The sequence below is a fragment of the Bactrocera dorsalis genome, chromosome 2 (genome assembly GCF_023373825.1).
Source record: "Bactrocera dorsalis isolate Fly_Bdor chromosome 2, ASM2337382v1, whole genome shotgun sequence".
In the NCBI taxonomy this organism is placed as follows: domain Eukaryota; kingdom Metazoa; phylum Arthropoda; class Insecta; order Diptera; family Tephritidae; genus Bactrocera; species Bactrocera dorsalis.
The window spans coordinates 11,508,449-11,535,636 of NC_064304.1; the positions used below are offsets into that span (position 1 = coordinate 11,508,449).

Consider the following 27,188-nt stretch of genomic DNA (forward strand, 5'->3'; position numbering starts at 1 on the left):
TTTTATTTTTTTTTTAAATTAATAATACTTAATTTTGTAGGAAAATTATCTTCTGTGTGCATTAAACACCTTAATTCTAGAAGTTTATAATATATTTTTCAACAAATTTCATAGTAGCATATTTGTTGTTTATAAAATATTGTTTTATTTTAATTGAAATGTACATATATATTTTTAATATTCAATTTAAAATATGAATTTAGAAATTTGTAAAAAATGTTTTTTATTTATTTTTTACTGGCAAGTTTTGATCTTTTTTAATTTTTGATAAGATTAAGATTAATTTTGACAGATTAACTTTCCAAAATTATAAAAAAATATGAGAGGTTCATATTTTTGGATAGAACACATACTTGTTATATAACTAATTATTTTTTTATCATTTAAAGTTTCTAAGTTATAAAAAAAATTAGTAAAAAAGGAAGGCCTTAGTTTATTGGCAGAACTATTTCTATTTTAACAATAAAAAACAGATTATTTTTCCAAAAATATCAAAATCTATGAAAGCTTAATATTTTTGGATAAAATACATATTTGCTATCTAAAACATTATAAATTTCGTCATTTAAAGTTTCGGAGTTATAAAAAGTGTTTTTTTATGTTCCGTCATTATTCTTCATTTATAAATGAAAAATTATAATAGTAAAAAAGGGTTTTAATTTATTGTTTGAACTATTTTTTTTAGTTATCAAAAATATGAAAATATAAAATTTTTAGATAAAATTCATATTTGTTATATAAAAAATTATTTTTTTCGTCATTTAAAGTTTCTGAGTTAAAAAAAATTATGTTCTATTATTACTCGTCATTTGTAAATGCAAAATTACGAACCATTTTTTTTTTAAATAGACATTGTTTTTCCAAAATTATAAAAAATTTATTTTCATTAAATATTTTTTGTTAAATAAATAAAAGTTTATTCATTTTTTTTGTATTTTTTTTTTTGGAAATAAAATTGTATAACAAATTTTTTGTTAAATAAATTATTTTTACAAATTAGTTTTCGAAAATTATAAAAAATTTATTTAGATTATATATTTTTGCTAAATAATTGTTTTAATAAATTTTATTACATTTCGTCGCCTAAAGTTCCTCAGTTTGAAATTATTATTAATTTTTTTAGTATTCCATATTATTAACTTCTCTTTCAAACTTTTTGATTTTTTATATATGTATACTCATTAGTTAGTATTCATAATTGGAAAGAATACTTTACTTAAAAGTTCAGAAAATGAATTTTTTATTCTCACAACTTTATTCTCAAATTAATCGGCACTCATTGTTCACTGCTAAGAAGTTATATTCAAACAAAATACGAGCACTAAATGGCATAACGCACATATTTCCCGCTCCTCACCCCCATACAGTTCAAACAATAAGCACATTTGCACTCATTTCACTTATCACTTTGAAAAACTAAACAACAAAGAAACAACAATGCAAATTAGCAAATTATAAGCAGCTTTGAACACCGCCTCACGGCCTCACGACCTTACGATTTCGTTGTAGTACAAGCACCGCCGTAGCTCGTAACAAACATTTCAATAATTCATTAGCTTCACGTACAAAATGCATCACTTACTGTAAACTCATTGTGTTGGGCAATCGGGGGAGGTATGTATGTAACGAAAAATGCCGTTCTTCAATAAAATTTCGTCTAAACAAATATCCACTGTACATTTGTCTCTAGCATTTAATATATACATAGCATATATCATTCATATTCATATTTATATTTTCACTGATGTTTATACGTTTTTTCATGCCGACATATTTACTACTTCATCGTTGCGCACTGCTATGGTGACGAAAAAGTTCGCTCATAACTCAGCACATGGCAAATGAGAAAGAGAATGTATCAAAAAAGAATTCTGCACATTTCAATTATCGATAATTTTACGCCTTTACGTTTGTACATTATATTTGTTTATCACAACAACACTTACGTTCATTTCTGTTCACTTCAATAATCGTTTAACGTTAACCGTTTATCGTCATCCTTGAGTTTCATAAGTTCATCCAAACGACGAAATATCGTACAACAAGCAATTTTTATGTAAAATCAAATGGTGTGACGTAAGCAACTGGGAACCATTAGTGAGGTTAGCTACACATTAAACAAAGGAATTAAGCGAAAGAGAAGAAAAAATAAGAAACAAAGAAAAGCAAAGAATTAACGAAGCAACAACAAAACTACAACTATACAACCTACTGAAAACTACAAGTCAAACAACAATCAACACCAAATTTAGTAGAGTAACGCAGTAAAACCTAAAATTACAAGTAAATTGCATAATAGTTAAAGTTCAAAAAGCAAACTATATCGAGATTCAAGTTCATCTCAAAATTCGAGCAAACATAATGACTAAAGATGTAGTGGTGAAGAGTGTGTAGTATGAGTATAAGCCATGATGGCAGCAGGCGGTGGTGGGTCTATGCTTTTGCGCAGAAAATGTAACTGATAAAAAGCGTAAGCTTGCAACACTGCTTTGCAATAAAGATTCTAAACAATTGTAATATACAATATAGATATGTTTATATGTACTAAAACACAAAAAATAAAAACAAAAACACTTGTACTAGACAAAACAAAAAAACTATGTATAACTAAACGTACTTCAAACTATACCAACAAAACAAAAAATAACTAAAAAGGTAAAACTTACATATATACCTTATATATATATATTATTATTTGAGAAATTTGCGCAAGTGTTAACAATCTCAACCTTATCATGAAACTGAAAAGAGTAAGAACTGGTAGCTACAAATGATATTTGCTGTTGTTATTGGAGGTTAGGCATCGGACTCCTAACGTATCGGCTACGCATACGAGTTTGTATATATTTCTTTTGAGAATTATATTCCTTAACATCTACATATTTATTTGAGACAAAAAACATTAGAAAGTCCAGTTTCTTTCTGTTTGAGGGCATTTTTTATTGAAAAAAAAAAATATATTAAAAATTTTTTTTGAAAGATAATCCAAAATTCAAGCAAATTATTATACATATATATATGTTGGACGAAATACGTATAAAAACATATATATAAAAATGTATAAGGCTTATTAGAAGCATCTCAAATATCAAACCTAACTTCACAATTTATATAAAAACTAACAGTCTAACCACTAACCTTATATTGAAGCATCAGGGAACTAACGATGTGAAATTTTAGGCGTTTCAAGAACATTCAGAAATACGGACAACCGAAAAACCTTCTTCACTTCACTTTTACTCACATACACTCAACTTCAAGCAGTACGTGCTGCCAATAGTGTCTCAAAATTTTTCCAAGAAACAAATTTTTACTATACTTAAACTTCGCCGGATCTCGCTGATGTGTTACAACAAAGACGATTGAATTACATTTTTTGATAAAGTTTCCCTTGTAAAGGGTTTTTTAATAAGAGCGCTACAAAATTTTTTTTTAATAAAACAAAATCAATGAAAATCTTTATTCCTGTGTAAGTACATTCGATGCCATTATGTATAGAACTCGATTTCTTTTGCATGGCTACCACGGGCCCGCCTCGAAGTCCAATTTTCAACGGTTTTCGTGCATAAATCGGCCTATACCGCTGCAATATCACATTCGATATTCGTACTCGATCAGACGTCGCTGACTTGTTGGCATAAACAATAGATTTTACCTAGCCCTACAGGAAATAGTCTAACGGCGTCAAATCAGACGACCAAGGCGGCCAATTAGCTGGGCCATTTCGTGAGATAACACATTCACCAAACTTGGTTTTCAACTAGCCAATTGCGACATTCGCTGCGTGGCTTGTGGCGCCGGCCTGTTGGAACCACATATTCTCCAACTCCATATCATCCAATTCGGGCCAAAAATATTCGGTTCTCATTGAGCGGTAGCGACTCCCATCCACAGTAACGTACTGGTCTTAATCATCGCGGAAGAAGTACGGCCCAATGACGGCGTCGGCCAATACCGTAATTTTTTCGGGATGCAATGGCGACTCATGGGGTCCAATAACGCATGCCTATTGACGAAGCCATTCAGCCAGAAATGAGCCCCATTGCTGAAGATGATTTTTCAATAAAAATCTGGATCATTTTCAAGTTGTTGCTCAGCCCAATTCACGAACATACGACGATTTTGGTGGTCAAGCGGCTTCAGTTCTTGCGTCAATTTGATCTTGTAAAGCCGTAGGCCAAGATCTTTTTGCAAAATTCACCACAATAACGTCACGGAGATGTCCAAAGCATGAGAACGACGTGTGAGAGACTGATTTGGGTCTTCCTCAATTGATGCGCTACCGGCAGCAATATTCTCGACACTACGGGTACTTCTTTGTCTCACTGACACGGGAACATTTTGCGGTGTGCCTGTGGATTCAAATTTTTACACTAGACACTCAATTGCTGATCTGACAGGACGATTATGACGACCATAAATTTGACGTAGCGCTAATAAGTTGAGGCCACTGACTACAAATTTTGACTCGCTGTTGTATCGTATATCTTTCCCTGATGAAATGGCAAACTTTAATAAAGATAAAGGTCAAAAGCGCGGGAAAAAATATGGCGTCGTTTGCTGTCCCTATCGATCTACTCTTGTAGTGGCCTATTGAAGAACCCTATATACACGAAGTGTGCGTTGAATACAATAAGCGTGTTAGGGCTTAAAAAACTTCTTTGTCGTAAGAAATATGAACTTGCGTTAAAGTGGAGGTTTTCGCTCATACGAAGAAATATTTATTTCACTATAAATATTATTTATACATATATATATGTACATATGTATATATGGAAATATGTACAAGACTCGTATGGAAGCTGGAGCAGCAGGACTTGGTTACAACGAGCTGCCTAGCTAGCTAACAGTAGTTATTTTAAGATCAACTACTGTCTTGCTCATCTTACTATAAACACATTGACATACACACACACATACAGGCGCTAACATTTGTAAATAAAGCTTTTGGCATTCAATGTATAGATTATTCGATCAATAACACAACACGACTAAATATACATATTTTTCAATACAAAGCCACACACAAGTCACTGAATTTTTTTCTGCACGCAAATTTTATAAACTTCAGCACATTTACACATACATATGTAACGGTAAGTTTATACGCTAATTTAAGCTGCATAATGTCTGTTGGCAAATGATTTGTAAATAGTTTGTAAATAAGCGTACTATAATTTAATAATACATTTAAATAAAACATTTCTCGTTTTTATACAAAACAATAGCAACAATTACACGTAACGAGTAAACAAACAAAAGCAAAAGCAAAACAATTAATAAAAAATAAATAAAGTAATAATAACATGTATGTATGTATGTGCTTTAGATAAACACACAAAAAGCAAATAGAATTCATTCCGAAATATAGTTCAGCCTCAGCAGATCGCATTAAACGCAATAAATGGAATCAAAGAAAATAGAATGAAAATAGTTGGCATCACCAAATAGTCTATGGAAAATACAAGTAATGTATGTGTGTAGTTGGACATTTAGAAGAATAAGTAACACTGCCAAATTAATTAAAACAAAAATTTAATTAAAATGAATCAACTCACAAATGAAGTGGCGCCGAGCACACCCATATGTAGTATGTATGTATGTAGGAAAGTTAGGTATGTAAAAAGCAACGTAGAGTTCTGAAGTAATAGGAGACTAAACAGCTATTCCCTAACCTAAAAATATGTTTATATTTTGTTTCACGCGACTGTCAAGCACGCAAGTAAATAAGGAACCTCGTCGTCAAACCAACAGACACCAAAACTATAATAATAATTTAGTAGCGAACTCTGAATTGCTAGCTTGCATATTTTTACGCTTTCCGAAATGTCTTGAGATACAGAAAAGCTGGCTAATCAGGATGTATAAACTGAAACAATTCATTGCGAAGTTCGTCGCATGTAAGTTGCTTGTCATAATTGACGAGCCCTGCATGAGTTCGCATGCTACCAAAGTTAAGGCGCTATAAAGTTAGTCTAACGAATTTCGCCAAGAAATATTCAACAATATTCTTAAAAATATATAATTAAAGACGTTGCTTCAGTGAATCTTGCCGCAATCTACACTTCGTAACATGAAAACCCGAAGGTTTGGGCATTTAAGATACTCGTTGTTTAACGCTAGATGGCTTATCTAAGGACTCTATTTCGAGATCCATCGTTACAATTAAAAAAAAATAAGAAGTTCAATGCTGTTATAAAAATTTTTAAGTATTAATCTTCATTCAAAGAAACCTGAAATTTAGTTTGAAGAGACTTTGAAAAAAGACATTCGATTATGGCATTCGCTGTGTGGCTTGTGACGCCGTCCTGTTCCAACCACATATTGTTCAAGTCCATTACATCCAATTCGGGCCAAAAATATAGGGTTATCATAGAGGGGTAGCTATTCCCATTCACAGTAACGTGCCGGTCTTGATCATCACGGAATCAATGACGCCGTCGACGCATAAACTGCACCAAACCGTGATGTTTTCGGGATAAAATGGTGACTCATGGATTGGTGAATGACCAATAACGCATATTTTGCTTACTGGCGAAGCCATTCCGCCAGAAATGAGCCTCATCGCTGAAGATGATTTTTCAATGAAAGTCCGGATAATTTTCAAGTTGTCACTCAGCCCAATTCACGAATATACGACGATTCCGGTGGCTTCAGTTCTTACGTCAATTTTATTTTGTAAGAATGTAGGCCTATATTTTTTCGCGAAATTTGCCACAACGACGTCTCAGAGATGCCCATGCTTTACTAATTATCAGTTACCGATTTATGTCGATTTGATGTAGCCGAAAATGTTGTAGGCTCTCAAAAAAGTCTTACAATCTGCAATGCAACGTACTCTGCATGGTGTCCATGACACAGAGGTAACCCACAACTTTCGAGTTGAGAATCAGTTGTACAAGCACAACACGAATGCACATTACTTCTTTGGCAAGCTGCATTTTGTGTTTTAGCGCAAGAATTTGTTAGAAAGTTGTGTTTCTTTAATATTTTATACACTTGGGAGTAAAATAAACGGTTGTCAACGATTGACAGAAACTTATAAATTATTTATACAAAACCTATGAAACAGATTCACGAAAATTTGAAATTTTGCGAGTAAAAATAATTTAATATACTTATACATGTATTTTTTTTTAAGTTAGAGAAGCTAACAAAATGCAAATTCGAACGATTTTTGCTTTTGAAAACAATTCCTACTTAGACACGATGCAAACCAATTAAAAATATACTTGAAGCGTAGAACCCACCATGAGCATAATAAAAAATCTTACAAACTAAACGTATGCGCCTTTCAAAACTTCAAAATCTTGAAAACCAAACGATGAATGTAAACATACATACATACAAAAATGATTTACCACCAAAAAAGAAATTATTTCGAATCACAATCATAACAATCAAATGGAGAATATAAATCATTATAGTAAATAAATAAATCACTAGAAAAAATTGGCAAAGTTCAAAGCAAAAACTATGAGAAACTAGACGTTTAGTTTAGCTTTTTGTAAATTATAAAGATTTATAAAAATGATGGCAAATTGTTAGGAAATATAAATTAAAATGAAAAATAGCTACCAAGAAGTAAAATAAATAAAACAAAAAAAGTTATTCAAGCAAAACGAATTCGAGCTTTTACATATTAATCAACTAAACATTAACACACAAATTAAGAGTATGAAAAATGCTAAAAAAATGAGAAAAAAATAAAATTCGCATAAAATATTGACAAGGGTAAGCTAGGCAAAATACGAATTATTTTCATGTGTAGAGTAGAATTTAAAATGAAATTCAGCGCGTTAAATAAATAAATAAATATTAAGTAAAAGCAGCAAATGATAGCAAATTGTTAGTAAAAAAGAACATTTAAAAAATACTGAACAGTAAAGCCGTCATTAAACGTAATTAATTAAATAAACAACTAATTAACAAAAATTAAATTGAAAAACATAAAATTTGGCATTAAAAAAATGAAAAAAATAGGAAAAAATAAATTGTGAATATTATGCGCCTTCAAAGTTATTTATTGTATATGTAGATGTGAAAAGTAGTAATAAGTATTAATTTAAATAAATTAAATAAAAAGTAATAAAAAAAAAACTAACACAAACGAGTTCAAAGCATTAATCATTTAAAAAAACAACAGTTAAGTACGGTTAATTAGTGACAGTTTATTTTCAACACATTTGAGTTGAATTTAGCAATATTTAGACCACCATAATAATTTCAAATTTCAACACAAAGTGCAGAAAAGTTGACTACACAAAAGCATAAACCTATTAAAACATATAAAATATTTGAAATAAAGCTTTTGAGCTTTCATGTATAAAGAAATATCTGCAGAAGATACAAAAGTTTTCATGAAAGCTCTTTAAGCAATGCTATTCTTTAAAATTTTCAGTATGAAACGGGGAATTTCAAAGTTAGAAAAGTTGACTACACAAAAGCATTAGCCTATTAAAGCTTGTAAAATTTTCAAATAAAGCTTTTGAGCTTTCATGTATAAAAAAATATCTGCAGAAAATCTCAATACAAAGATTTTCATAAAAGCTTTTTAAGCCATGCTGTGCTTTAAAACTTTCGATACAAAACGGTGAAAAAAGATTTTGAGCTTTCGTGTATAAAAAATTTTCAGCAGAAAATCGAATGTTCATGAATTTCATAAAAGCTCCTTAAGGAATGCTGTGCTTTAAAATTTTCGGTATGAAAGCGTAAGGGATTATAAACTTATCCAATATAGCGACTGCATTATTAAAATATTTTTTTGTGAAAGTTTCGTTTTTGCGTCGAAATTCCGAAACAGTAATTTATGATTCAAAACAAGCCTAGCAGTGTGTTCCGCAATTCAAATAGTTTAAATTAAGCACCCAGATTTTTATGGATTGTCTTTCTAAGTACGAAACTCTTCGACTTTCCTTATTCAAAGTACCGATTTAACACTTTAAGTACCAAAATTAGTACTTTAAACATTTAACAACAATCTTAGGTGAAAGCTTTCGCACTTAAGCTTTCATGCAAACAAAAGCAAAAGCTTTATTTTTACATATTTAACACTTTAGGTAACAAAGTTCGTATTTTTATTAAGTGAAAGCTTTCTTACTTAAGCTTTCATGCAAATAAAAGCAAAAGCTTTCTTTTTACATAAATTTTGTTTTTGTTTTAATATATTGGCATAGGTAATTTTATTTTCATACAATATAATATTCTATAGTTTTAGTTCAAACTTGTTAGTTATTTTCAACTGATTTCAAACGAATTGCAGAATATTGAATTTCATAACAACAACAATCAAACATTGCGACACATGAACAGCGTAAACATTCTTGTAAATCAGCCAGCCAAAGCCAAGCAGCTTAGTGAATAGTTTAGTCGTTAGACAAAGTAAATTGTAATGCATAAAGGTCAGAAATTAAGTGAAATAATATTAGCGAATATAATTAAACGATAAATATAAAAAAAATAAACGATATATATAAAAACAAATTAAGTACATATGTATAAACACAAAAAGTTAAACATAGTTTTAAAATTAACAACTTAAGGTGAGATCGATATGATATTCAAAGCAAAATATAAAAACAGAAACTCTCGATGTTGTGAAACTTGATGAAATCTCTTTGAAAAAATTCATAAATATTTATAATAGCAAATCACAATATACATTCATATAATAAATAAAATTAAATTTTGTATTTTTTTTTTTACTCAACACAAACACTCATCACACTTTTAACACTGACTCACATTTATAAAAAAAAATTCTCATAGACTCGTATGAACCACCAAAGATTGCTTAAGAATAGTTGATGTAAAAAATTTAGAAAAAAATTGGTTTTTAAAAAAAAATAAAAACAAAAACAAATTAGAAAAGCAAATGTACGAGAAATTGCAGCTGCGTCCGCATTTTCCGGTAGTTAGCGAACTTTTTTTTATAAAATGCATTATAATATATGTATAACAAATAGAAAAATATATTTAGCAAATATTAATGTATAGATATGTACATACATACCTACATATGTGCATATAAATAAAATTTCATGGCAAGATAAACAAAAAATTTATCAAAAAATGTTGTTGCATATTTTTTTAACAATAAAAAACATTTTTATTGCAAAAATATACAACTACATGATTTGTATACAAATATTATTATTTGATATTCCAAATGCATTATTATTAGCAAAAAATTGCTAAACATATTTACATATGGCAACCCAAATATGCATGACTCTAAGCTATTAGAAAATCGGAATCAGTAATTGGAGCAATATTCTTTTACAAACCAACTGTACACGCTATTTATACATACATCAATATGTATGACATTTATAACAAACAAATTTCACGTAAAGAATATAAATTAGCATGCAAGCTGCAGCTTAGACTACCGCAACAATCACAAACCATAAAAATTTATTGTAAAAACATAAAAAAGCTACATAAATGCATTACTTAACGTAAATCGTAAACAGCGTTGCCATGACAGACCCAAAAAGCAATTAGTCTTAGAACGAATATGAGAGAAAATTTTTTATAAAAACACATATATAAACACAAAAAGAAGTAAATGCATTAATACCAAAGTGAAATTTTAAAATTTGTCTAATGCCACCAAACTCAAAAACAAAATGCGTAAAATAACATAAAATAAAAGGCATACACGAACTTAATTGTAACGCGCGAATTAAATTTAAAAAATACCAAAAAAATAATGTAAACAAAGAATCAGAATGAAATTATGTTGTTAATGTTTAATTGTTAAAAAATTAAAAAAAACTAAAAACAAAGAAAAGCTATTTAAAATAAAATATTTAAATGAAAATTAAGAAAATAAATTAAAAACGTAAAGCGAAAAATAAAAAAACAGTTTGATTAATTTCATTGATGCAGTATATCGTCACTTAAAATGCAAAATAACACAGTGACTTGAGAAAACGTGTAAGTCTTCAACAAAATCATAGCAGAATTACGATGAAGAACTTTTCCTCCAGCACGAAAATCCGTCTATTGAAGAATTTTAATATCTTCGATTAATGACATTTTGTAGGTGTAGGTTAGGTTAGGTTAGATGACAGATCTAGAGAGATCGCTCGTGGACTGCTATATCTAGTCTTTTGTGAAGCCATAGTAATGCAGAACTTCTGTATTCGAACTTATTCCCATTCTACTGATAGCGGTTCTAGGATGCCTTTCCTTGCTAGCTCATCAGCTTTAGAATTTCCTGCAATTTCGCTGTGGCCCAGCACCCATACCCGTCTTATGACAAAGACACTCGATACTATTGAGAGGTTAGGCTTGACTGGCCCTGAACGCACTGTTAATGAGTTCAACCTTTACCTCCAACGGGTACTTCCTACCCATAACTCCCTCGCCGGTGGCCTAAAAAGGAGTCGCCAGAGTTCGGTTTGACGACTTCAAGTCCAAGTGATCCGGTATGAAGTCAAAGTGTGCGAGGATTTCCGAGTGTTCACACATGTGCTCTTTTAGGAACCCAGATTCTCTGAGTCTGATAGCAACGTTCGCAGCCATAAACCGTCCGACAATGTCTACGGGTAATATTTGCAAGATGGCGTTAAGTGCACTGGTTGGAGTTGACCTTAGTGCAGAGGACTACTTTCGGTGAGAGACCCCACCTTTTGCCAATGGCTCCTCTACAGAAGTTTTAGACAATGGATGCCTTTTTTGCTCTCTCTATATTCGGTCCTGAAGATATCTCGTCAAAGCAAAAAGTTGTATGAAAATACAAGAACTAAATTGTAATCGATCATTTAGTATGGCAACTCTATGCTAGGGTGGTTCGATATTGACGCACTCTTTATATTTAGCTGTTTCGATATACTTTAACGGTCAATTTTGCGATCTTATGCCATCATTTATTCATCGACATTTTTAGTTCTACTTCAGGTAACTGAATACAGCAACACTCGCCGTTTAGTCACTCACTCAAGAAATAAAATATATAAATTTTCGTCTGTAATATTTACTTTATCATTACTTTGCACTAACCATAAATAACTGAAATTCCACAAATAGCAACAAAGCATACGCCTGAAGAAACTACTAAAAACTTTGAATTTTGGGGCTTAATGAAATACGAGTATAATTAAAATGCCATCTGCATAACCATAAGCCATAAACCGAACCGACAGATGCCAATTTCGATTGACACCAGTTATGCATAATTCGCACACACATAGTCTAGTGCATTTGTATGGGTGAGTGCATATTGCAATTGCGTGGAATTTCATAATTTGATTTCGAACAACGCCTTCGATGGCTTGCCTGCCACCGAAATCAATCGATTGCTGTTCAGTGGTCACACTTTGGTTGTTGTGTAATGGAACTTCTAATACGGTGACACTTTCAGGCAAACAACGGTTGAAATAGTGAGAGTGAAATTAAATAGTAAACAAGGTATGTGGTTAGCCGCTAAGGCAGTCGTATCGACAGCAAAGTAGCACTATACATTTGAGCACGTACCATAATTATAAAAACGTAAATGCCTACTTTTAATATTTCGAAATAAATTATTTTCGAAAATTTCTTTTCATTTTTTTTAATGTTTTTCACTTTGCAGTAGACACCACTTCCTACGTGTAAAAGCATTTCGGCGTAACACTTTCGCATGGCCATATGGATAACCAGCTAAGTGACAAGCGTACTGAAATAAAATCACACAATTTAAAGCAACAACAATGCTGGTATGTATTTACAAAGCATGCGCCAGACACGAAATAGCGGTGCGCCTGAACGAGGAAGCTAGCGATAACACCTCTGCAAGACATTCCGCGGCGCGTGTGCTTTAGTTTGCCTCCACTTTTACTTTGCTAGCGAAAAGCGCACAAGTGTCTACGAGGAAATAGATTGCGAAAGAATATTTTATTGGCGCTGAGATGCTGTGATATTGGCTATGTGGCGCTAACTTGTGGCATATCTCGAGCGCCACAAAGCATTAGTTGTGTGTCTGTTCACGGCGAGGCGCCGCAAAATGTGCCTTGCGGCACGGTGATTGTTGTCGCCGATCCAAATCAGGTGAAAGAAACACGTTCGCCCAGTTATGTTCGCCTGGTTTTCATGCCTTTTTATGGTCAATGCAGAGCAGGCAACTAGTTTTGTAAATATGCATCATCATTATATACTATGTACCTATGTATATATGTATATATTTGGCTTAAAGTTAGGAGACAACAGGTGCTTCTGCTTGAGTAGAAAATGTTGCACAAGCTGAGATAGTCATGCGAACAGGGTTTTCCAACTAATTTTGTGGCAGTTTTGGTGCAGAAATTTGTTAATATGAAAACAGTGAATTTGCGCATAAAGTTTTCAGGTCTCTCAAAAATTTGACATTCGAGACGCATTTATAGCGTTAGAAAAAATATACGATTTTTTTTCGACCGATGTCATTGTACAGACGATATCTTGAAGTCGAGATTTTTTTTAGATTTCATCCAAAGAGAAACCTGAAATCATATCTGAAAGTGTACATGAAGACCGAGGAAAGTCGATTCGGGGCCGTTCGCAGCAACACGGACTGACGTATGGATCGACTTAGCGCATTTTACGTCGAGATTCCAAAATTTTGTTCAGCAATGAGGCCCATTTCTGGTTCAATATGTATGCAAACAAGCAAAATTTTCACATTTGGGACGAAGAGCAACCACAACAGATTCAAGAGCTGCCATTTTATCCAGAAAAAACAACGTTTTGATGTGGTTTGTTTGAGAGTAGAATCATCGCTCCATATTTGTTCAAAAACAATGCTGATGAGAACGGAACCGTTAATGGCTACCGTTATCGCGCAATGATTACCTGCTATTTGATGCCTGAAATTGAAGCTTGTGATCTCGGCGACATTTGGTTTCAACAAAACGGCGTCACTTCCGATCCATCGCATCAGTCAATGGATTTATTGAGTAAACCCTTCGGTGAGCAGATAATTTAACTTTTTGGGCCGGTCGATTTACCCCCAAGATCGTGTGTTACCACATCGTTAGACTTTTTCTTGTGGAGATATGTAAAGTTTAAAGTCTAGTGATAGTCTGTGATAGTGTTCTTTTTTAGAAATTCGCAAAAATAACCATTTCTTTGGCCGTTATACTAACCTTAAAAGATCCCAAAAGTTATAGGGTGGCTTTTCTTTTGTGGCTATTTAATGGAAACAAAGAGTTTATATTCGAAATTTTTTTCTTCTCTTCTAACAAAATATGACGTTGGCACGAGTTTTCTTTTAGTTGGATAATGACTCGAAGATAGAAAAGGTATAGACTCTGTTTTTTGTAAATAACCGAACAAGAAGAAGTCAACTTCAGATCAACATGGGTGGTCTATTAGCAAAATTCCTTAATAAAAAATTTTGGATTATTAGCATGAAGCTAGGTTAACGCTTAGAAGAGTTGGGCGGTGGAAGAAAAGTTGTTGCTAATGACAACGAACAACAAAAAAAGTCCATAATTATTTCCAAATGACCTATAAATTTTACATTTGAAACCCCCACAAAAATCAAATAAAAACTCGAAAATATGTTTTCTTCATTTAAACCACACGAACTAAGCGCGCTTTTTTCAACTCACTATTTCTGGTTCTCTGTGAAAACGACAAGCTACCACGCTCCGTTGGATTTTCTGTGGCGCGTGCCTAACGAAAGTGGACCCACTAGCACAGTGGAATCACGTCGCTTTGTTGACGCATTCATGCGCGTATTCAACGAGTTTACGACGCCGCCGCATGCCTATTATTGCTAATCTATGTATTTGTTATTGCTATTGTTGTTGCATTTAATATAACCACTGCGCGAGTTTTCTTTATGGCCATGCAGTTATCAGCAGCGCATGCGTAAAATCGCGTGCTACCGTTACGGCGATGTGATGACGACGAGAGGGTAGGGTGTGGGAAGCGCGCTAGTTATGTGCAAGTATGTTTGTATGCATGTGTGCAAGCGTGCAGTATATCACAAATTACCGTTACTGCTGTTGCTGATCGAATATTAGCCAATGCCATGGCCAGTAAGAGCCACAGCGAAAACAACAACAGCAAAAACGTGTTGACCACGCCACAAAAAGCAGCGGCGGACACACATACGCACATACATCTTGTTACTACCACATGCAACACGAACGTCAACACTTTCATCGGCAATGCCAAAATTGGTTGGAAAGCAATAAAAGTGGAAAAAGCTGCAAAAAGCAACAACAATTTGTTGACAAACTATTTGACTTGCCAATGTGCGCGCCGGTTCGGTACGGTTCGCTGCGGCTTTTTTGCATGCGGCTCGGTTTTGCGCTTAGGGAAAAAGAAGAAACAACAACAACAACTGGTGCCATGTGAGAGCACATAGCGCCGCATAGGCAGGAATGACAAGTGCAGCGACGCTAACAGTAACAGAAACAACAACAACAGTCGCCAACACGCCATCGGCAACGCGTTCGACGGCGGCACTGAAGCTTTTGTTTGATTTGCGCATCGAAATTTCTTTCAGTCAACTCTGAAACTTGCAACGCGCCTGACTGATTCGCTCGACGCGCGAAAGTCTCGTGTGTCCACGCCTGTTAAGCTTCTAACCGAAAAGTGTCGCGTGTGTTTAGTAGTGAATATTCGCTTTTTTTTCTCTTTCTAAAAAATATTAAATAATATTTTTGACAAAAAGCAAAAGGATTTCGTGTAGCCCGCAGACCAGCTAACGGTCATGAAGTTATTGGACGTTATTGTTTACCTCATTTCGATTTTGATCTTTCTATACATTCTTTTGGAATAAAGTTTGTGGGAAGAAGCAGAAAATAGATTTTTTTATACAATATAGAATTTGGATACATCAGCACAATTATATAAAAATTAAAAAGCCAAAATGAAGGTGAGTGTTAAAAAAGTTATTACCAAACGGGAAAGAGGTCAAAAAATACGGAAAACTTTCACTCTAATTAAAAGGATTACTTGTTTGATTACTCGACGATTGATCACAATTAAATGCAATTAAAAAAAAAATGTTTTTTTTTCATTGATTATATGACGAATTAATGTGATATGACATAAAGGACATGCTTAGAGATTCCAATAAAGAAAATATTTCATTGCAAAACCTTTGCATTTTTAAAAAGAAAAAAAAAACGTTAACCTTAACTGCACTGAAGCTATAAAACCCCACACAGTAGCCCGGCTTAAACGATTTGTTCCAAGATTTTCGCGAAGATATACCGTTAAATAAAAAAGTTTTCCATACGATGACTTGTTTTGGGTCGGTTGTTGTTTTAACGGCTATATAGTGCCCGTTAGGATATTAAGGTTCCGATAAGTTGACATCGAAGTCATCCAACGGTAGGCCCAGGAAAGGTGCTGTTTTGACGTGGTCGGACTATAGAGAGAGGGGTGTCAGATGTGTAGGATTAGATGGTTAGACGCGTGATGGACACATATTCGGTTGTCGGGGTCAATTCTGGATAAGTAGGAGTTTAACCTGCTACAGTATCCAGAACAAAACTGCGCAAGGATCACTCTCGATTCTCGCCGCTCGAGCCCGTCATCTACAATAGATGATGGTTTGACTCCAAGTTAGCCATTTACTGAGAGGGAATCGGTGAAGGTTTTTATGGCTGCACTGTTAATGGCGGTTAGTATATGTCTGAAGTTGGTTGCGTCCGAAGTCTGGTCAGCGTATGGGCTTATGTCGTCGGCGTAATTAAAGAAAGACCTTTCGATGTTCTTAGGAAATGGTTCTGCTTTAAGGAGGTGACTGCGGGGATAGTTTCTACATAAACACCCCAGCAGAAACTGCTTGGAGAGAACTTGATTATGTTCCTTAACTGGAAGCATACGGACTTCACTGTGTAGAAGTTCGATCAGAGACATCAAGCGGCATCCCGTTATAGACCGGAGTACAGTGTTCTGGCATGTCTGTAGCTTTCTTGTTTTTATTTCACTGCCCAGACCGGCCGGCCGATTGTTTTGTGTTTTGCCAACAACCTTTCTTTGTCTTTTCCACATGTGCTACCGGCTAGCGACTTGAGGATTTTGTTGCGCCACTATACTCTGGCTATAATCACAGTCGTTTGACGAGTAAAGGCGCACAGGTTATTTATTGTCGAACCTAAAATCTTAGGATTATTGACAGTCGGATTTTACTGTACTCTTTCGAGGTAAGGACACCATCCTGCGGAACCCCCTGTTCATCGTATCTCGTTTGGGAATTTTTATCAAGAAACAGTACGGATAATTACCCACCGCTCAGGTAGTTCATAGTCCAACTCTTCAACCCTGGAGGGAGCGGAGAGTTTTCGATGTCGTTTCGAGTCGTTGTGTGGTTGACTGTGTCAAAGGCATTTGACAAGTTCAACGCTACGAGGTTCGTCCTCTCGCAGGATAGATTTTGGGTGAAGTGACAGTAGTCTAAAGCTTACTTACGCAGGCAAAGACGTTGCAAGAGTTCAGGTGCTTAATCCATTTTGTTCGCTTATTTTGATTCATCATTTGCCGTATCTCCAAATTGAGATCACTTATTCGGGGATCGCAAGGATAGGCATGGAGTAAGGTGTCACGCTCAATAGCTGAAAAAATCAGGTTCAGTTTAGAAATCGGTGCGGAGTTCCGCGATTCTTCCAGCCAGGATGAAGCAGTTGGTCGGTCTTTTTGCATATGCAGATATATGCTACAGTGACCCGATATCGCTGGTTCCGACATACATATAAGCAGCTTCAGGAGAACAGGACGTATGAAAATTTTCAGATTGATATTTCAAAAAATGAGGGACTAGTTTATGTATAAACATGTGGACGGATGAGCAGAGCGATGGACATGGTTAACTCGACTAAGCTCGCCACGCTGATCATTTATATATGTATATACTTCATACGGTCTTCGTCGTTTCCTTCAGGATAAACTAAATAAAACCGGGGTTAACTTTTTCCGTTTATAAACTATATGAGTCTAACCTCGATCATCAAGATCGACTGGAAAGATATGTGCATATTCTAAAGAAATCTTCTAAACAACTTTCAAAACAAAAATTCCATGCTCTCTTCCACTCATCATTGAGAACGATATAGTGAAGTTCCACACAGCAGTGAATTGAAGTACATTCCACCTGTAGCTCAATGAGTAAAATTAACACACTCCCAAATCCAAGCAAAATCCAAGCAGAAAATTAAACCGCACATAAGTTACAGTTGAATGACTCAGTGATAATTTATTACTGAATAATGTTTTCGAAAACGAATTGCTAGGTAAACACGCTGCAATTGCCCACATAATTTTCCCCTCGCCCACACGTGAGCACTCGGCTGCGAAAACGTTAAAGATGGCAACGTCATTAACAACAAATTTCGCGCCAAATAAAACTTTCTTTTTGCACTAAGTTAGTGCAACAAAACTAAAGCGCAAGTTACTAAGGTAGACTTGGTCTTCGGTTACGAAGATAATTAAGGACTTTTAATACTTTATACTATTGCGTTTCGGCCTTTTCCGCACGCTTGTATCAAGTATTAGTCTTATTTGTGGTGCTTATTCTCTTGCTAACGGACAAATATAGGGTCATAGGTCCTTAAATCAACACCTAGATATGGTATAAAAGCTGCCTCTTAGTAAAAATTCATTCTAGCCCTGACGGGTATTATAACTAAGACTTAAACCAGATACAGTACTCCACACTTGTAATATACTTGAACACTAGCGCTATTTCATCTATATACAAACCAGCTAGCAATAAATTGCTGCCTGCTGTTATGGCCGACCGCTGCGAGGCGGCAACACGTCACTCGTCAACTTGTAAATTGCCGTTATTTGGTTGCAGCAAACCAGTAAAACGTTTAAACAAATAAATACAAGACTTAAGTAGATGTGCATGCGAACATGGTAGACATTAAACTGCATTCGTACATATCTAGATACATGTATAACTCGTATGAAATACTGATCCTTTGCTGTCACTGGCAAGTTTCACTTTTCAAGCTAAGAATGAAAGTGTAAGCCAGCAAATTTTTCTAGGCAAAAGTGCAATCGCACTCGGTAGGTAGGTAGGTAAGGTGGATGTTTGCAACTGGGCCTTTAGGAGGTTCATTGTGAAACCATCACGACTAAAGTCCCCTCACCGTTTTATGTCCTCTTTGAACCATCCTGTGCTGCTGTTGAAGTTCATCAATTCAAAAAGTTTTATATATGTAACACCATCAAGCAATCCGCGATTGATAGTTGCGATTCTTTTCCAATACAAACGGACTAAAGTAATTTAACTCTGTTAACAAGAAAAATCGTTAACTTCTATAAGCATAAAAGATAATCTGTCGCGGTAGCTTAAAACTTTAAGAATCCTCAATGGTATTGATTTGCACAGTCTACATTATTTTAATAATTATTTTCTCTTCTCTTTGGTTGACAAACACTTCGGATTGCAGTACCCCAAAGTAGAGATAATAGCAGACTGTAAAAGAAATAAATTCCGTAAAAGTGAGTACCCCCATTGCAAAACAAGACAATATATAGACTTACAGTATTCATGATTTAGTTGTATTGCTTGAAAAGTGCTGAAAATCTAACAAAAATCAACAAAAACAATACTTCTTTCAAATAACTGACCACTTTGCTAAAGCGCTTACAATTTGTTGCATAACTATTACAAAATTTCTACTCTTAAATCATAATGTAATTTGCTACACTAATAAAAAAGAATGCTGAGAATATCAACAATAATATTTTCTTTTTCATATTCAACAAATTTCTATGTAACAATATTAAAAAACAGTAATAATAAGGCGTTCAAAGCGCTACACTACACCATACCATCGCACTCTCTGTCTTTCCAACAAAAGACTTCAGCCACAAACTTTTCACGATTTCTGCAGTGAATAGAAGAAACAGCCGCGTAATTCACTGAACAGGTTAATTAATAAGTAGTTGCTTTTAACTTAATTAAATAGAAAATTGAGCCAGTCGTCGTACAATATTTAATGCGCAATGCCATAAGTTTATATGCGTTATGTACAATAAATAACGGTAATTGCGCACCACTAAGGCCAGCATATTGGAAGAGTGACCATTTATAAGGAATGTTTGTGGCTGAAGTTGTAGTGGCGCAGCTGCTTTATTGTTGCTTTTTTTGTTGTTGACAAGCGCTACTTAAAATGTGCCACACGTTCCATCAGCGCGCATCAAAGTTTCACCTTTGTTATTGCTATTTGATGTTTTGTACTTTTACTTCTGCCTATTTTCGACATAAATACATAAATATATGTATATGTGAGTAATTGTTAAACAGCTGTGATGATGAGCAGGCGTTACAGTGTGCAGTAATTGCCTAATGAGCCGCTGACAGGCGCTCAGGCAGCTGCTACAAGTCACCACAGTAGCCACATACATACATTCATACTTAAAGATATGTGTTTGAGTGTGAGTGTCAGTATGGGAAAAGGAATTTGAACAAATGCTGCACTTAGCGTTTTCCTTTAAATAATTATATGAATGCCTTGAAGAAATCGTCGTCAGTTGCCGTCAATATCACTGCTCACTTAGAGAATTATGCAAAAAGTGAAGTCGATTAAAAGTGAAATAAACAGTGAAAATGACAGTTGTTAGTCAGGTGCAACTTCGCAAGCCAAAAATTCACAAGGGCTAGGTCAAAACCGTCAATTCAATTTTCAATTTCTTGAAAAATATACAGTTTTAATATTTAAAAATCGCAAATCTACTAAAATCGATAAAAAAGGTATCAAATTCGGTAGATGGCGCTGTTATCAAAACAGTTCTACACGTCAAAGATGGACATCAGCAAAGAGAAAATATTTCCTACTACAGTTCTTCTTCGATAAAGGCGAAAATACAAGGCTGTAGCAAACATTCACGGGCAATTTTAATTTCTCGATTTCGTTCTTAAAGCTGTAACACCCTCTGGAAGGACAATTTAAAAAATAAATATATACAAATCATTAAAATAATGGAAATCATCGAGTCCGAGTATCGTCAAGCTCAGTTGGAATTGCTCAGTAGATAAACGTTGAAGACAAAACTGTTTGGGACCATTTAAATCAGGCTGGATACAAAAGGAAACTCCAGGTATGGATGTTACATTAGCTAACTCAAGAAGCCTCTTAAACTATTGCTAAAACTAGTATAAGAGCCCACTTCCAAAAATGGTTACTGGTGATGAAAAGTAGGCCACTTACGACAACGTCAAGCGAAAACGGCCGGGGTCGCATGCCGGTGAGCCGGCGCGAGCGACTGTCAAGCCAGGATTAGCGACCAAGAAGCTTTTGCTACGTGTCTGCTGGTATTGGCAGGAAATCATTTACCATTGCTTCCCTATGGCCCAAATCTCAATTCGGACTTCTACTATTTGAATACTTCATCAGAAGTGACCAGCTTTGATAAATGGAAGAAGAGGCCTAGCCATACACATCGATAGTAATTCGGTAGAAGCTTCGGGAGATTGGTTGGAAAGTTCCTATTCATCCACCTTTTAGTCCGAACCTCGAACCAATTAATTACTACCGGTTCCTGTCTGTAGCAAATCATTCTTCTCGATAAATGTCATAAAAATAATTAAATTCCTAACAAATAATTAAACAATACGTATAGATGTATGTCCAACAAAAAAAGAAAACATAATAAAATTTATATCTACTTATGAAAACATAAAACGCAAAAATCAAAACGTGCCTGCGTACATACATACATACATACTTACATGCATGCACAGGTATTTCCATTTAATTGCCCAAACACAAAGGCAATCGAACGATTTGCACGCTTGTACGCCGGCGCATTTCACTTTCATTCTGCGCATGCGCAAAGGTCTCGATATTGGTCAATGGACAATAATTGTAAATGGCCGCGCTATCAGAATGGCATTCATAAAGTGCGATGACTAACGGAAATTCGTGCATAAAATACTCACATTTCACACATAATTACACTAAAAGCGCCGCTACACGTACATATACATGTGTATATATAATATTAATTGCAACAAACACGTCTGGACAATAGAAATTTTTAATAGCTTCGCTTTAGAGTTTTGTAATAAAAGTAAATTTTAATGAAAAAGTCAACGGAAGAAAAGGAAAAATACAAAATTATTTAAAAAAATATCAATAAAAACTACACGTACACTTATATACATTAGAGCGGGTCGAATTTTTTTTTTCTACAAAAAAAACTAAAATCTTCTTCGGCACATTCCGAACAACTTTGCCTGAGAGACTATTGTTTAAAACCGGTTTTGCGCCAGCAATTTTTATGCCGAAGTTTAGAAAATCTATATAATCGGTTCCGTGAGAAATATGTGATATAGTTGTCCAATCTGAACGACTGTGATCAAAATGATCAATAGAATATCAAAGAGGACCTTCATATGAAATTTTATTCGGATGTCTCAAAAACTGGAGAAAAAATTTGTATGATCCCTAACAAACTTACGCTGACTCTAAACCGATTTTAAACCCATAGTCTCTTAGACAAACTTGTTCAGAAGGATCCATAGAACAATCCCTGCATACGTATGTAAATTTACCGTTTTTTGGCTCCCTGAAAACCGACCCGCTCTAATGTACATATAAATATATATATGTCTGTATATATACAATTTTATATAATAAATATTGTTTTCCTTCTAGATCTTCGCATCAGTTTGCATCCTCGTCACCGTTCTGGTGCTCGCTAACGGCGAGCCACCCATCGGCAAACGTCCGTTAGGCTACCCATTGTGGGGCGGTAAGAGCGCCAAGCAAATAGCCCTCAACCGCAACAAAGCCGCACTTGCTGCCGCCAAACAACGTACATTGGTCGTGCAAATCCGCAGCGATCAGCCCGTGCCGCTCGTGCTAAAGGGCGGACGCAATGCCCAGCAGTTGCGACATGGACCAAATCATTTGCGTGGCGTACGTCCCGTCAAGCTAACCGGCCCGGTTTACTTGAAATCCGCACCGCTCGGACACAAACATCTGCAGCGTAAGCCGTTGAAGATCAAGTTGGCGAACGGTAAGCCGAAGCATAAGCCGGCGACTAGCTACGAAGTGCCATTCCGCTTTGAAGTGCCTGCGACAAATACAATCCAATATCCGCCGTTGGGCAATGATGTGCAGCAACTGCCGGTAAGTTTGAAATATGAAGAAGGGCGTAAATTATAGGCGTATAATGTTTGCTTTGGTTGAAAAAATGTCCGAAAGATGCGTGTTGAAATTCTCTAGTAAACACGTTTAAACCGGAACGTTCTAATTACGCAGAATCTGAGCTCGCATAGATCCTCATTCACATTGTCCGCGTTTCAATCCTATTACATTCCGAAATTGGCTTACGAAACCAAAGCAAGCATTATTATTTACAAACTTCCTTCATATTCTGTCCTCGACTTTGAGGCATACTTCTTTTTTTGTCACAATACTAATACTCGTGGAGGGAAACAAAACCACTTACATACAAAAACCAAACTCAACCACAAAACCGCAATCACTTCACTTACAGACGGAGACACACAGCGATTTCATCACCGAGCATGAACATGAATACGATCACTTTGCACCCATACACACAATACCAGCACCTAATCTCTCCTTGCCTGAAAATCATCCCCAGGAATCATATCTACCACCAAAAATACAATCACAAACCTACCATCATACCCTCACCAATCACAACAACATCGAGAATCAGTATCAGGTGACTGAAGAACACACCAATGATCAAACAATACGTGACCCACTCTCTGGCTCGCAGAAACTCTTCGCACCCGATCCAGATCCTTCGCTGCCAGTCGCCCAATTGCGTCCCGCCACCGAGCCCTTCAATCAGCCGAGCAACGGCAAACCACTGCCGGTCGATGTGCAATCCAATTTCCTTGTACCCGCCCAGCCATTGGTGCAGATAATCGGCGCCCAAGAGGTGGCCACACCCGAAATCTATCCCATTCAATTTACACAACAAGCCCAACTTCAACCGGTTGTGGGCGCCAATGTCGCTGCCGTGCATACAGCATACGATCCAACCTATCTGGTCACGCAGTCCAATCAATTGTACACGCAACACCAGCAACAGCTGTTCCAGCCCAGCGCCAGCGTCCTACACGGCGCTTATGTCAATGCCGATCTCACACAAGAAATCGCCAGTGATGGTCAAATCTTGCAGGCGGCCAAAGATCCACATCACAACATCCACCCGGTGTTGGATAGCGCACCACAATTTGCTGCACTCATCGCTGCACCGGTCTTGGGTGAGCAACACTCGGCCGGTCATTACAATTTGCAGCCACAGGCGGCCGCTTTAACTGCCACATCGGCGTCGCCTGAGGGCGGTTTTGTTGTGTCCAATTATTATGACAATGTTGGACCGGCGGATAACTCTCAGCTGCTGCAAGCGTACGCTGAGGAGGAAGCGCAGCGTTTAGAAATCGAAGCGGAACAAGAGAAGCAGCAATATGCTTTACAACAACAGCAGCAGCATTTGTTGGCGTTACAGCAACAGCAACAACATCATCTACAGCAACAACAAGATTTGCACCAGCAACAACAAGATTTGCACCAGCAACAACAGTTGCATCAACAATTACAAGACCAGCAGTTGCAGCAACAATTACACGAACAACAATTGCAACAACAACTACAAGAACACCAGTTGCATCAACAGCAATTGCAGCAGCAACAGCAACGTCATCAACAACAACAGCAACAGAGTCACCATCAACAACAGTCGCTAGATCCCGCAGCTGCCGCTTTCCACGAACACCAACGCTTAGTCCAACAGCAACTTGGCGATGACACTCCACTGCGGATATTCGTGCCCGATGATGAAGCTGCCGGTGAAGCGGTAAGTTATGCATATATTGAAGACTATAGATACCTTTTAAGGTCAAACAATATATATGTATGTTGTATATAATATTTGGTACTGTGTTCTCTTTCATTTTTAGCGTCTGCAAAAGCGTTCTGATATGGTCAAAAAAGGAACTGTCGAGGATGCGAGCACATCAAACGACAACGCGACAGCCGACGACGATCTGTTCGAAGTATCTTCGTCCGTTGAAGTGTCTAATGAGAACCAAAAAGATGAACACACGACTGACAATGAGTGATTGAAGCTGCGGTGAGGCAGTGCAAACTTGTTGGAGAATTAACAAAAATAACGAATATATGTAAAAATCATATGTACATTATAGTCTAGCATAATAAAGTATTTATTTATTTTATATTTATAATTTTGAATGTTGATAACCGATTAAAGGAAAATCTAGAAGTCTCAACCGGTTCAACTTTACGTAAGCTAACATTCAACGCGATTCATCAATTCTCACATGTTATTTCCATAGAGAACCTCAATTTTGTTGCACCTCTGAAAAAGCACAGTATAAAAACTAACCACATTTAATACTTAATTGCAAACACGCACAATTTATTAGAATACAACCGTAGAATAATTACAAAATATGTACATGCTCACATTCAGTGGGTATCAGCATTCCATATATAACATACAGTCTGCACCACGCGCTGTTCCTGTAGAATACCCAAATGCCGCAGCATTACAATACGGTTTTGCTGTTTTTTATCTAGCATCTTATGAATTTGTTGTGAAATATCGCCCGCCGTTATGAAATTGCGGCCTGAAATAGTTTAAAAATGAAATATCAACGATTTAGGACAGGCACTATTATCAATTACCTGGAACATAAGAGGACTGTTGATTGTAGACTTTCCATAATTCTAAATCATGCCGATTACGCAACGTACTTCGTTGGCGATGTATTAGTTGATACTTTTTATTAAAACACGGAACTATGACGGAGTCTAAAAAGTTCCGAAGTTCGTCAACAGATTCACGGCCGCGCATATATCTGGAAATTTGATGTGGAGATATAAAAATTAAGATTTAAAATGTAATATTCACGTAAAATAATAACTAGCAACCTCAGCTTTACTTTATTGGGGTTAGAAGAGAAGTCAACCGCTATAAATAGCACATCTGAAGACTTCCTAACTCTTTATAGATAGCAAAGAGAACCTAAGTTTTTACTTAAGAACCAAGAAAATACGTTAACTTTGGGTGCACTTAAGCTAGAATAACCTTCACAAATACAAAAGATTCCATACGAGAACTTGATTGTTTTCGGTCAGTTTGTATGGCAGCCATAGCGGTCCGTTATGAACAATTTCTTTTAAGATCAAAACCTTTTTGACAATAAAAAAAATTCCATAGAGGGACTGGATTTTGATCGTTCTGATTGTATGACAGATATGTATATGCTATATTGGATATTTTAGGAGAAAAGGATGTATGTAAAATTTCAGTTCGATATTTCTAATTTTATAGGGTCTCCGGCGTTTTGTGTATAGTATAAAAATACTTTAAAACTTGGTACACGAGACTAGAATTTGAAAAAATTATCAGTATCAAAAACTTGATACATACTTTGGTATTGCCTCAAACTGTTCCGGTGTTATACGGTATTCGAAGTCCAGAAACGTGAAAGGTATTGGATTAATATTTCTTTGCTTTACCAATGGTGATTCCTTGTAACTGCTTAGTGTAAGTTTGGGTGTTATAGCATTCTGCAAAAGGCAAGTAATTGAATCCATTCCTTTAACACAATTTCAATAAACTTACTGTATATAAATTTAGATTATCTAATCCCTTTTCCAATGCGCTTATAGGCTTTTTTTCTGCAGTTCGAGGCGCATTTGAAGCATTGAAAGCAGCTAGCACTTCATGTTCTCTCCTTTGTGCTTCTTCAAACTTCCTTCGACGCTCCGCCAACACATATTCTAAAATAGCGCCTTGTTGCCTTTGCATTCGAATTATTAAACGACCATGTTGTTCATCCACTTTATTTATATCTTCTTTAATCGCTTTTCTCACTTGATCCATAAGTTTCTGAAGCTCCTTGGTTTCTTTTATCAATTTCGACGAAACATTGTGTACTTTCTCACGACGTAAACTTAGCGCTATGAAGTTTTCAATCAACAATATTTTTTCATTGATAGCAGACTTAAATTCTTCCATAATTGTATTAATTAAATTAAATTAGTAATGAGAAAATATTTAATAAAGCGGTGAGCAGGTCAGAAATTAAATTTATCTTTCAAAAATAATAACTTAAATACATAGGGTGTATAGGATGATCAAAATATTTATAATGCTGCCACTTGACGGATATAAAACTAAAACTAAATCTGAAAATTCTTATTATCTTGAAAAGTGTATTTTATAATAAGAATACAATA

General features: G+C 35.4%; 2 protein-coding genes across 4 annotated transcripts; one reads left to right on the plus strand and one right to left on the minus strand.

Annotated features, from left to right (window-relative positions):
* Positions 1-15,414: 15,414 nt before the first annotated feature.
* On the plus strand, positions 15,415-25,165 carry LOC105227541 (putative uncharacterized protein DDB_G0271606). Of its 3 annotated transcripts, none has more exons than XM_011206919.3 (4): positions 15,415-15,850; positions 22,593-23,069; positions 23,440-24,777; positions 24,881-25,165. In XM_011206919.3, exons 1-4 carry the CDS (start codon positions 15,845-15,847, stop codon positions 25,040-25,042), a joined length of 1,983 nt encoding a protein of 660 aa, XP_011205221.2. In that variant the 5' UTR covers positions 15,415-15,844; the 3' UTR covers positions 25,043-25,165. The 3 variants fall into 3 exon arrangements, with proteins under 3 accessions (XP_011205221.2, XP_011205222.2, XP_011205223.2); XM_011206920.3 differs by having other exon boundaries at positions 15,417-15,850; positions 23,551-24,777; XM_011206921.3 differs by having other exon boundaries at positions 15,420-15,850; positions 23,692-24,777.
* A 165-nt stretch (positions 25,166-25,330) lies between these two features.
* Positions 25,331-27,068, minus strand: LOC105227542 (spindle and kinetochore-associated protein 1). Its single transcript, XM_011206922.4, has 4 exons — positions 26,572-27,068; positions 26,377-26,516; positions 25,629-25,801; positions 25,331-25,570 (listed from the first exon to the last, which is right to left on the minus strand). Exons 1-4 carry the CDS (start codon positions 26,965-26,967, stop codon positions 25,410-25,412), a joined length of 870 nt encoding a protein of 289 aa, XP_011205224.2. The 5' UTR covers positions 26,968-27,068; the 3' UTR covers positions 25,331-25,409.
* Positions 27,069-27,188: the final 120 nt, after the last annotated feature.